General features: G+C 40.7%; 1 protein-coding gene across 4 annotated transcripts; it reads right to left on the bottom strand.

Annotated features, from left to right (window-relative positions):
- Positions 1–841: 841 nt before the first annotated feature.
- Positions 842–12,084, bottom strand: POGLUT2 (protein O-glucosyltransferase 2). 4 transcript variants are annotated; one of them, XM_004273617.2, is made up of 10 exons: positions 11,587–12,084; positions 10,149–10,354; positions 8,211–8,416; positions 7,958–8,035; positions 6,742–6,914; positions 6,385–6,622; positions 4,805–5,014; positions 4,014–4,103; positions 2,742–2,849; positions 842–1,082 (listed from the first exon to the last, which is right to left on the bottom strand). In XM_004273617.2, the coding sequence occupies exons 1-10, from the start codon at positions 11,766–11,768 to the stop codon at positions 1,065–1,067; spliced, it is 1,509 nt and encodes a 502-aa protein (XP_004273665.1). In that variant the 5' UTR covers positions 11,769–12,084; the 3' UTR covers positions 842–1,064. The 4 variants fall into 4 exon arrangements, 3 of the variants coding, with proteins under 3 accessions (XP_004273665.1, XP_033290961.1, XP_049556897.1); XM_033435070.2 differs by having other exon boundaries at positions 842–2,658; positions 11,587–12,056; XM_049700940.1 differs by having other exon boundaries at positions 842–2,849; positions 11,587–12,056.
- Positions 12,085–12,255: the final 171 nt, after the last annotated feature.

The following is a 12,255-nucleotide window of genomic DNA, read 5'->3' as shown; positions in this document are numbered from 1 at the left end:
GGTAATTTTCGTTCATTCATTCATTTCGTTTCATTTATCCATTCAATACTTATTGCATCTTTCTAGTTTCAGGCACACTATGAAACAGAAGAAGAGCACGGTTTCTGTTATCAAGTTGCTTAACATCTGGTCAGGGAGAGAGACTACAAGTTAGATCATGACCCCATAGCAGGGAAGAGATAACAATACAAGTACACAGATTGAGAGATTCAGGGGAGTGATTCCTGCAATGAGCATTGAAGGATATCTAAGCCAGAGGAAGAAGAGGGTCATGGCATTCCAGACCAAGGGGAGGCACGTACAAGGAAGGTAAGGAACAAGGCACAGAAGGAACAGGGATTGATTTTGCTGGACTACAGGGTACATATTAGGAAGCTGTGAGAGATTTGATTAAAGATACAGGCAGAAGCCAGATTAAGAAAAGCCTTGGAAGATGTATTAGTTAGAATTAGGTTTGGCTGTGAGGGACTGATTATCCAAAATGATAGTGTAAATAAGAGGTTTAGGGACTTCCCTGGTGGTCCGCCTTCCAATGCAGGGGATGTGGGTTTGATCCTTGGTCGGGGAGCTAGGATCCCACATGCCTCGCGGCCAGAAAACGAAAACATAAAAGAACAGAAGCAATATTGTAACAAATTCAATAAAGACTTTAAAAATGGTCCACATCAAAAAAATCTTTAAGAAAAAAAAAAAGACAGAGGTTTATTGCTTTCTTATATAAACCCTGTGTGTGGGTAGGTGGTGGCTTCTGTGATACTTCACTCTGAGTCCAGGACCCAGACACCCTCTCTTTTTAAGGCTCCATGGTCCAAACACAACTAACAATTAGCACAACACAGCCTTTTAAAATAAAAGTGCTTTTATTATAAAATTCTAAAAATGTGCTTTAAAGGTCAGTCATGGGAATACTGCAATAATAAGAAGAAACATATCTTCATAATCCAGGCAATCACAGAGCAGATTTTATATTGTCCATGGAATTAATATTTAAAAGACATTCTTCTTGTTTTCAGTTAAGAAGAGTCTTCAGAGCACCATTATTTGAAGGAAAGGTATTTTGCGTATCAGAGTTCATCTTTGGTCTGCAATTAAGAAACAAAATATTTAGAGCCATCAGGAAGTCTTCTACGAGTCAAGAAAGCTTATGTTAGTCTATTAATTATTTTCCCCTAAAGATGAAAGAAGGGGGAAAAAAAAAAGCCAAGTTATTGCTAGAGGCTTTTAGGACTATTATTTGGAATCACCCAAGGGTAAAGTCACATTGGTGGGGAACCTGAACATCTAAGCGTCTGTATTATGGTAAAAGGCTTGTGTTATGAATGGTATCAGTGAACGGCTAGAGTAGACAATGGGCAAAAAATAAACAAAGCTATCATTCTAGTCCCTAACTGCTATGAATCTGGGGAATCATTTGGCACCCCTCAAAGTCACTTAGAGATAAAAATTTAAAAAGAGGAGTGGAGAAAGGGAGCTGCCCACTTTCATTTGGAGCCAACAGAAGCGTTCTGATATCAAATCACTAACTCCATGTGGGAGCACGTTTCGAGTCTGGAAATTTCTGTTTTGTCACTGGCTTTCACTGATTTTATGGCCTTGCAGCACTGAGAGGAATTAATGCTGATGATGCACCACCTCTGAGAGCCAGTTGGTGGCAAATCAGTTCCCCCCGCCCAAAAAAAACAGACAACCAAAACTGATTTGTAGCATGTACTGTTGTCATGGTGTAAATACTTCCACCACGTGGATTCCAAGCTACCAAAACTGAACCACTGTGAAAAATCCCTAAATATTTAACAGTCTGTGAACTTGGATGAGGTGTGGCTCCATCACGCCATTGGGGCTGGTAGTCTTCTTATTCCTTTTAAAACCGCTTGAGAGGCAGACGTAATAATTGCCAAATCTGCGCTCTCAACTTTGGTTCCAATGCCACGGTTCTGAGTTTGTCCGTTCAGAGACATGATGCTGTTGCTTAAAATAATGTCAAGCCAGCATATTTTATATATACATATAATACATATAATAACTTTATACAGTATATATTCCTTCAAATGAAAAATACCTATAATCACCGCTCCCCCCCCAAGCCATCACACTGTCTTTACGCACAATTATGCACACAATTTGAAGGTGATACACTGGTTTTTGGTTCTTGCTTTGCTATAATCCAGATAGATGATTCTGAGCTAAACTCTTCTTTGGGCTCGGTTTTGTTAACTATAAAATGAAGGCATTTACTGATCTCTCAGGTCTTCTTCAGCCTGCCAAGTCCATATGTGCATCTGCCTTTTATAAACAAAATCAGTATGTAGTGGTATCAACCGAGATTGCTTTTAAATGAATACTCTGTTAACGTGAATAATGATGATTATACATTTTTCCATCTCTAAACTGGGATGACGAACTCTGCAGAAACGATCTCACAAGGAGATGAAGCTCTTAGATGATAGGTGTGAAAACACTTTTCGAACTGTAAACATCTCTTCAAATGCCACGTGATCTGAATTCTCACAGTAAAAATGGCTTCCCTCCACTTTGCTGAGAGCTCTCTTCACTGCATCTTAGCGCTTGTCTTTTGCCTTTTGGGGATCTATTTTATCTGCCTCTGCTAGAATGAATTGCTTGGAGGCTCCAGGAGGAATTCAGGTAGCTGTTGCCTGACTGAACGAGGAAAGGAATGAATGAAGAGTTGGATCACTGTTAGTTCTTACTCTGACACTGGCTAGAAGGTGAGTTCTGGTTACCTTCTTTGTATGGCACGTGCAAGGAAAGAGGTCATCCTCGGTCTGTGGTTCTACCCTCCTCATGCCCTCCCGGATTTGGGGCTCACCCACTTGTAAACTGGCATATTCCTGTATAGGAAACAATACAAAAACATGTCTTATATATCACTTAACATCCACTTACCAAATTAGATATGCCAGAGTCTGCTAGAACACAGTCCACTTAACTCACGTGTCAAGTTGTGATATGCAAGGTCCTCCATATTCCCCTTAAAAGCCCAACAACAGAGCTTCTGAGAGGCGGCTGACCTTTGGGCACTGGCTGCCTATTTCTAAGGGACCACTCCTTAGTCTACGCTTCACTGATATGACTTGTACGGTATTTTTTTTTGACCTCTGCCACGTAGCGAAAATAATTGTGCTTCCCATCTTCCCTAGACTGAGAATCTGAGGACAGACTATTTCTGCCTGACCCACCATGGCTGGTACAGCCTCAGTCGCATCTTCATTCATCATGTGCTTGCTCTGGGCTAAGCTCTGGCCGAGGTGCTTAGGCTCGAAAAATGTGAGTTGAATGAATGTGGCTCTTTAGGAATTCAAATAGTACGTCCCCCCAGCTCCTTCTTCAGTTTACATACTTCACCATCCCCTAGGAAAGGTTATAAAGGGGGAAGGGACCAGGAATGACCAACTTTGTTCTGCAGCAGAGCCTAAGACACGGGGCTCAATATCTGCAATTCTGCAATTCTGAATTTAAAAAATCTTAACTTAGATCTAGTACTATTATTAGCCAATTACTTGTTTACTACTGCATTTTTTTTTAAAAAAGAACTTTTCAAATTGTCAGATATGCTCTAATTACAATGCCTAAATGGGTAGGTCCATAAAAACAATTTCCAAGAAAAGTCATGGCCCATATGGGGTCAGCACAACAGGTCCAAACATACCTTGCATTGTATAGAAAAGGAAATGGTAAGGCAGCAGCAATATTGTACAGAGAGGAAATGTGAATCCACGCACAGTAACTCTGTAGGATCAGAAGCCAATTTTCTAACCACATACCGCATGGTTCTAACATTAATACTTTTCTTTTAAGGTGGTAGCATTCTCCATTAGCTAATCTTTGGCTTTCTACTATTTTCATTATTATTTAATATTTATCCCTGATTTTTGCCTACAACAGAGGTATACATATATCTCCTTAATGAATATACTATTAGAAATTAAGTGAAATATTACTTGCTACTAACATGACCAATTACAAGTATGTCTATTTTCTTAGAAAATACTGACCTGGAAAAGTTTAAAATAATAACAGAATATGTCATCACCCATGAGATTATTTCTTGCAAATTCTTGTCCTGTTTTTGCTATCTTCTTTGCCTGTGGGAACAAGAATAATATGCTTTAATGAAACATATTTTTCCCCATACAGACATATGCTAACTGATCTTCAGAGGACATTTTAGTGGGACAATAGTGAAAAAAATATCTTTGGGGTCTTGTGAGGTAAAGGGAACATTTAACAGAGTATGTTTGTTCAAATCAAAGGGACGATTTTAAGACTCGAAAGTTTGAGAAGTCATATTGGGCCTTCTAGAATTGGCCTCTCTTGGAGAGAAAAGGCATACAATAATTGAACTAACAATGACTTTGCAAAGTAAATGTAAGATGAAGCTTAATGCACTGCCTTAACAATTTTCGGCAGACAATTAGTTTGATGCTTCTTTCATGCAATCCCTCATTTTAATCCATAGCACAGTTAGTTTTTCCTCCTGCCAGGTTGGCCATCTTCATTTTCATATTGCTAGGTGAGGTGAGGCAGTGCTTGGGGCTCAAATCAAACTGACTAAAGGAGAGAGCATAATCAAGGCCAAGGTTTAGCTTTTTGTGTCATGTGCAGAGTGGACAGCTAATCCAAGCCACTATGCCTGTGTTTACCCTGAAGGGATCTGTGCTATCCGCGGGGAGGTGGCTTCCCATTTACAGGTAAGGGTCTACATCTAAGCATCCCGAATGCTTTCCAGGCACAAGACATTGAAAATGAACCCATGATAATTGGGGTACAAAGAGACTGACCTTACCTCTTCATCGTGATCTTTTGCCCATTTAAGTTTTTCTAGGAGATCGCTCAGGTTGCTTTTAACTGGAATGTAGTGTTTCCAGGGCTGCAGTTCATTATAAAAGTGTTCATAGTAGATGGAGTCCTGCTTCAGCACCACACTGTCACCTACTAGCAGATACGGTAGGCGATAAGCTGCAACGGTGCCATCGACGTTTATCTGATACTTATGCTGCAAAGAGCAGTAAAGTAGAAGAACCTCCATTAAATTTCCTTTTTCCCACTCTTCTTTATTCTCCTTCTCTTTCCACACATCAAACCTCAGATACAAACTGGCCAGATTTCGCCCATGGCCTCCACCACTTAGTAAGCGCTATTATATACAACACGCTGACCTATAGCTAAGGGCACATTTTGATGTTCCCCCAGGTTTCAAAAAGGGTCCAGAGGCTAATGGTGGGGCAGCCAATGAAATTATAAAACTGTTGTCCTAAGGCTACAACGTAAGGAAAGATAGATTTATCGTGACTCTGTAATCCATTTACTACCTTCTTGATGGCACGTGAGCGCCTCACGATGGCACATTCTATGCCGTGTTACCTTTTAACATCAGGTGGCCACATGCAAGTGTTAATGAAATTAACAAGCTCTGGGGCAAGAACACCTATGAGTCAAAATATTTATAGCACTGTGGTAGTCAACAGTCTTTAGCTGTAGCAAATTCAACAGGTAGAAAGAAAGCGAAGGTCTGACAAAACACCCTCTGAGGAGGGATGGCTGGTATCAGATTTGATTTGGTATCAAATCTCCCGTTTCTTTCCAAAATTTCTGTGATATGCATGTGGAAGAAACACAGACAATTCAACTTATGGCCTTCTTTAGGTCTTCCTCGTACCAGGTAACCCATCAAAAGAAAATCAGGCCATTTACAGCACAGACAGCTAATCACTGGCCTTCCCACCTGCAGGAGACAGCTGACTACTTTTTGGCCCACTTTTCCCTGTTCACCCCATGGGGCTTCAAAACCCCTCAGTGGTCTAGAGATCAGGGCAGCATCCCACTGCTTGAAAAAGGGGACTTGTCAGAGAAAGGATCCATACTGGGGAAACAGGAACAATCCACATTCTAGACACAGAAAGTGTGTAGCATCCCCAGAGTTCCTGGGCAGAACGTTTGGATGGATTCCAAGTCATTTCCCTACCAGAAGGCCTGATAAGAGACACCTGGTTTATATATCTTCTTTAGTCTATTATGATGCTATGGCCCTGGGGAGAAATATTTGTAAAATTACTTACACATATTTATTAATAAAAAAGGATTTGGAGCTGAAATATGCTTTTCTTGAGGGTCAGTTGGGGGAAAAATTATAGCTCTACCCAGGTCCCAAGCTCCTGTGGTGCATATTTAATATCAGGTCTAGGTACTGAGTACAACCCAGGTTGCCCCCCTAGGAACTGGTTAGTCCCCGGGGCTCCATTCCTCACTGTTCCTAAAATGTTGTGCTCACCTCTCTCACCCCTGTAATTTACAGCCCTTGATTTCCCGCCCCCAAATGCAGGTATTTGGAAAAACACAAAGGATTGGCCACGGATGATGTCATACCTTGAAGAAATCAAAAAATGAAATGTGTTTCACGATGGGACCATACAGACTTTCATCGTGTTTAAAGAAGAAAAAGTTGGTGAAAGCAGCGTCTATGAGTTCCGGGTGTTTTCTGCTGAGTTTAACCAACTCAAGTCTCTCTTTTCGGCTGTCTCGCCCTCTCCAGACAGCTGTGGAGTTTTTGCTTTCCCAGGGAGGACCTGTGTTGGCTTGCACAGACATCATATCCAGACTGACTCTGGAAGACAGAGTGCAACAGATTTTTCTCCCAAACCATCACATTGCAAGGGTTGTTGGGAAAGAACTCACCAAGGAAAGAAAACCAAGGCTCTGGGTCGTCTGGGACCCGTCTCTCACCGGCCCATGGTTTCGAGGACAGAGTCAGTCAAGTCGTAGGTAGGCATCACGATATCCTTGGAATCTGTGGAGCCACACCAGGAAAAGATTGGATGGATGTTTGAATCGGATTTCTTTTTTTCCAAAGGCCAGTCTCCCAAATTAACAAAAAACTCTACATCGGGCATCTTCACCTAGGAAAAGAAACCCAAGATGGTTAAAATGATGGTATAGTTTTTCATATCAGCCATTTCACTATCATTGTCAAAACTCCACTAAAACCCTGCTAAAGCACACTACACCCAGGGACAGGATTCAGCATATGGCAATTCTCCTTTAGGCTCAAAGGAGGTTTAGTACCAAAATAATTTTACTATAAAGTATCTTCTTTTCTTAAAAATATTTACTTATTTATTTATTATTTTGACTGCACTGGGTCTTAGTTGCGGCATGCAGGATCTTCATTGCGGCACGTGGGATCGTCATTGCGGCATGCAGGATCTTTTAGTTGTGGCATACATGCGGAATCTAGTTCCCCAACCAGGGATCGAACCCAGGCCGCCTGCACTGGGAGCGCGGAGTCTTACACACTGGACCACCAGGTAAGTCCCAGGTATTTTCATCTATAATATACTGTTTGGGGTTGAGTGTGTCCCCCCAAAAGATATGCTGAAGTCCTAAACCCCAGTATCTCAGAATGACCTTATTTGGAAATAGGGCCGATGCAGTTGTATTTAGTTAAGATGAGATCCTACTGGACTAGGGTGGACCCTTAATCCAGTATGACTGGTGTTCTCGTGAGAAGAGATGAAGATGTCAAAACACACAAGGATAACACCATGTGACAACAGAGCGGAGTGATGCAGCTGCAAACCAGGAACACCAAGGATTGCCGGGCACCCCCAGAAACTAGGAAGAGCCAAGAAAGGATCCCCCCTATAGGGTTTAGAGGAAGCACTGCCCTGCTGACACCTTGATTTCAGACTTCTAGCCTCCAGAATGGTGAGAGAACAAATTGTTGTTGTTTTTAGCCACCCAGTTTACAGTACTTTGTTACAGCATCCCTAGGAGACTAATACAGGTATACTACCTGACATAAAACTTCAGAACAGTATATAGCACTTAAGGGTCCAGAATAGAACAACCCTGGTATTGTTATTATTTTTATTTTGAAAAATTATAGTGTAAAACCTGGGCTCAAATTGTCTATTATACATCTGAGAAAAGAAATACTTACTTTTCTAGTCAAAGAAAGTAGTATGGCATCCATGAAAATTCTAAAACCTACATGTTCACCATGAGTCTTGATATAAACCTGGAAGAGAATTGAATGTTTACTGTTTGTCTAAAAGTAACCACTGACTTCACTGAGATCAATCTTATCACAATGATCTGCAGAATGATTTTTAATAAAACTATGTAGCTAGTTGTAGCCAAATGGTCAAAATAAAAAATCACTAAGGCAAGAAACCCTCAGTCATGAATTGTACCTTGTTATCCTTCAAGGTATAATGACACAAGCTCTGTCTTTGTCCAAATCTTTTCGGGATTTCTGTTGCAATCTTTTCTGGATCAATGGTAGGGAAATGTGCCAGATCTCTCTGAATTTGAGTAATGGTTTCTGGGCAGTTCATCTCCCATAGCCAGGCTGCACTGTCTTCCAAAGGACAGTCACAATTCTCATGGTAAACTGGCCCTAATTACACACAAGGAACAAAGTATACAGTAATGATTTCACTCAGCATTTGAAACATGTAACAAATATTCGTAATATGACTTTACAAGTTTTGCCTATTTAGATGGGGAGGGCAATTTGATGGAAAACATATTTTAAAAAGAAAAACATTTTTATTACCCTGCTGTATCTCAAGTTAAGTCTGTTCTGACCGCTCTTCACAGATAGGTGTTATGATATTTTCACAGTCAGGCCCACTTGGCACGAGTTCAAAAGAAAGCCAACGGTGTTACTTTTTGCGCTAAGTGGCTACCATAGTCCATTACTCTTTTTTTTTTTTTTTTTTGGTGGTGTGGCCTGTAGGATCTTAGTTCCCTGACCAGGGATCGAACCCATGCCTCCTGCAGAGTCTTAACCATTGGACCACCAGGGAAGTTCCCATAGTCCATTACTCTTTTTTTTTTTAAATTAATTTTTATTGGAGTATCATTGCTTTACAATGTTGTGTTAGCTTCTGCTGTATGGCAAAGCATTACTCTTTATGTTTTGTGTACTTAAGAATAACCAAACATTGGTAAAAGGATATCAGAGGAATATACCTGTTTTAATGAAAGACAAAATGATAGAAATTTATATTTCAGTGGTCTGTTATACAAACTAGTTCTTAAAGGGTCTAAGGTACTTTTCTCAATGGATAAATCATCGTAAGTAACAATACAAATGGGCATTCCCTGGCGGTTCAGTGGTTAGGACTCCACGCTTCCACTGCCGGGGCCTGGGTTCGATCCCTGGTGGGGGAACTAAGATACTGCAAGCCTTGAGGCGAGACAAAAACAAAAAAGCAAACACAAAAAACCAATACAAATAAATAAAACACCCATACTATGTTTGGTATATTTTTTTAAAGAAAATATAAAGAAGCAAAGTAATCCTCAAAACACCCATTTCATTAATATTATAATGAATTAATTACATGTTTATAGAAATAATACTAACCTAATATAGAATCTGAATTGAGATTTTACTGTCATTTATTTCTATGAGTCTCAGATTGTCACCTGACCCAGGCAGTAGTAGACAATGGGACATCTTTTTAAGGTTAGCAGGTTATATGGTACTGTGTGGTCCTGGTGGAGTGTGGGGAAGAAATGGAGGCACTTTCTAGAAAAATGTTTGCCTTTCGTGGAGCAGGGAGACAAGGAAGATTCGTGTGTCTGTATACACCCTGCTTCTCTAATATTTTAGGGTGCTGTCTCTGCTGAGAGGGAATGATATGGCTCTAGGTAAGAAAGTTGTACTCTTATCCTGTATAAGAAAACAGAATTTCTCTGGAAAATAGCACTGAAACAAAACAAAAACCCACAGTCAATTTCCCCGCTCTCCCATCAAGTCCTCTTTCTTCCTGAAGTGACCGACCAAATTTCAATAACACTCATCAGTACTTAAGTCATATATCTCTAATTAAGAAAGCGCCATCGATGACCGCATATATAGCTTGATTGTTCTTGCTAATGTTGTGCCTTTAGGGAGCAAATTCTCTATTAATATGTTCTTTCCTCTTTAGCAAATTGTAATTTCCATTTGAATCGTGCATTTCTCTCTTTTACCAGGACTCTCAATTTAGCTTTCAAGTAGGAAATGTCTATTTTTTTCTTTTAGTGAAAAAAATACCACGCTAACTTGTTTTTGTTGATCAAATGACATGTATTATTGTGTTCAAATACTGCTGTGTTAAAATTATGTTCCAAATTACCTGTTAAAATATATGGAGACTTGGCCACATGTTGACCTTGGAATTTGACTTCTATCTTCAGATTTGTATAGCTCGCATACATTCTGTATCTTACTATGAAGGACCCATCCTTTCGGTCTAAAATCTGGACGCCCACTCTAGTGAATTGCTCATCTGGGGCTGAGATTTTAATCTGGAACACCTTTTCACCCGGAGAAGATGTGAATCTGTGATGGGAAGAACAATGAGATATAAAGATTATTTTAAGAAACAACCGTGCAAAGATTATGTTCTCTAGTCTGTGAACCTTCCTATTCTCCTCCACATTCTCCCCCTAACATATGTTTGTTTCTTTTTCCTTATGCTTTTAGTACCAGAATGAATAGGATGCATCAGAGAGGAAAAAAAGAAGAGGATTACAATGGCCAAGATAACATAAAACAGTTTTATTAGAAAATTGCAAGGAGATATGTTGACAACTAATTTATGTAAACATAGAACATACTTATGCATTTCATATATAAAAATAGTCTTATCAACCTACTATTTATTTCATGCCCATCTGGAAATTTGTGATGAAACGGTGCCTCTAAAGATAATGATTTTCTGAAAAATCTCTCTCAAATATTTTTTTTTAAAGAATCAGTATTATAAATCATGCTCAGCCACGGGCAAAAGCTAGTAGGTAGTATATCACCCAAGTGACATTGTACAGAAGTTTTTTTTGGAGTGAGTGCTCTGACTGTTACGATTAAGATGGTATTTAGTTTCCCCAATCGTACTATTTATAGACAAGTGACAAAATTTATAACTCTCCTTTCCTTTGGGAAACTTCTTAGTCCCAAGATTTTCTGCCTACAAAATACACACAGTCAGCAACCACCAATTAAAAAAAAGACAATCATTTCAGAAGTAAGTGAATTCTACAAATAAATTTCAAGTATACTTTTAACCGTTGAATTCAGTGGAACGAAATAAAGTTGTAACAAACATAGAAGATTCATATTTTGATACGTTCCCCCTCAACTCTAAAGTTTCAAATAGTGCTTTATTTTTCTTTTGAGTTTCAAAACCTGCTTACCTGCAGAGGTCCACCTGAAAACAGAGAAAGATGCAACCAAGCAGTTTCTAACAACTGGGTTTAAATTCCTTATAACAGTTTATGCAAAAATAATTAGAAAGAGTACTTTCAGCAAAGTACAGGAGTTTGTTCCCCAGTCATGGGGAAATCCCTATCAAAATAGCCAGGAGAAGAGCTAATTCGAAATTATTTGTAAAGCTACAGAGAAAAATTGATTGGATGGGGGGAACAGTTACAACCAGATGTGAATAGCACCCAAATGTCCTGGATTTTAAACTGCTGTGCAGAAACAAGTTCTTGGGCGAACAAAACTTAAGGGGAAAACCAGTAAGTTTTAACTGTATTCCAAAATAGTCAGGGAGCCATTGCTCGACTTACTTATTTCCTGATGTGTCCACCGCCTGGATGTAGAAATAGCGCGCGGGAAGGACCACAGCTGCTTTGAGCCCGGGTCCCCATATTTCGCTCTTCTCCGGGCTCAGTCGCCTCTCTCCGCCGGTCTCGGCCAGTGCTGGAACTGTCCCCAGAAAGAAGCAGTAAAGCAGCAAAGTGCTAAACATTTACAAGATGGACTCAAAATGATCCACAGATAAATGAAGTGGAAGAGGTGGACGGAACCAGCCGCGGCTCCGGCAGGGGCACGTCGGCCGATCGCAGCAGCAGACGCGGCTCCAAGTGGGGTCCTTTGCTGTGCTGGGCAGGCGCGTGGTCTCCCCGGAAAGGTCACAACCGGGGCGCTGGCTTGTCCAGCTGAAAGGTGCCAGTAGTTCTGCTGAAATGCGCAAGGACCACGCCGCTCCTCTTCCTCGGGATAATGACAAACTTGCGTTGCTTCTGTAACTGGAGCATCATTGAGGGCGAACGCGTCTCAGGTTCCAGCCCAAGGTGCACCGCGAGGGGATTGGCCCGCGCGTCCGCCCGGACTGAGTAAGGCCTCCTCCAAGTGGATGGCGCAGTGGACACGCGTCCCGGCGCCAAGGCTTCCTGGGACGTGTAGTTCGCGACAGGACTAGCGGAAATCCCGCCAGGTTTTACCATCTCTCACTT

This window comes from Orcinus orca, chromosome 18 (genome assembly GCF_937001465.1).
Source record: "Orcinus orca chromosome 18, mOrcOrc1.1, whole genome shotgun sequence".
NCBI lineage: Eukaryota > Metazoa > Chordata > Mammalia > Artiodactyla > Delphinidae > Orcinus > Orcinus orca.
Note: the sequence above shows the minus strand (reverse complement) of the source record. Positions and strands in the feature narration are given on the sequence as shown.

What these genes read in the sequence shown, in the direction of transcription:
- POGLUT2 (XM_049700940.1), bottom strand. Translation starts at nt 11,768, where the DNA reads ATGTTTAGCACTTTGCTGCTTTACTGCTTCTTTCTGGGGACAGTTCCA. An exon ending in GTCTCCATATATTTTAACAG is followed by an intron (nt 8,417 to 10,148) that starts GTAATTTGGAAC and finishes GTGTGTAATTAG; the next exon opens with GGCCAGTTTACCATGAGAAT. An exon ending in ATTATTTTAAACTTTTCCAG is followed by an intron (nt 2,850 to 4,013) that starts GTCAGTATTTTC and finishes TTTCCTATACAG; the next exon opens with GAATATGCCAGTTTACAAGT.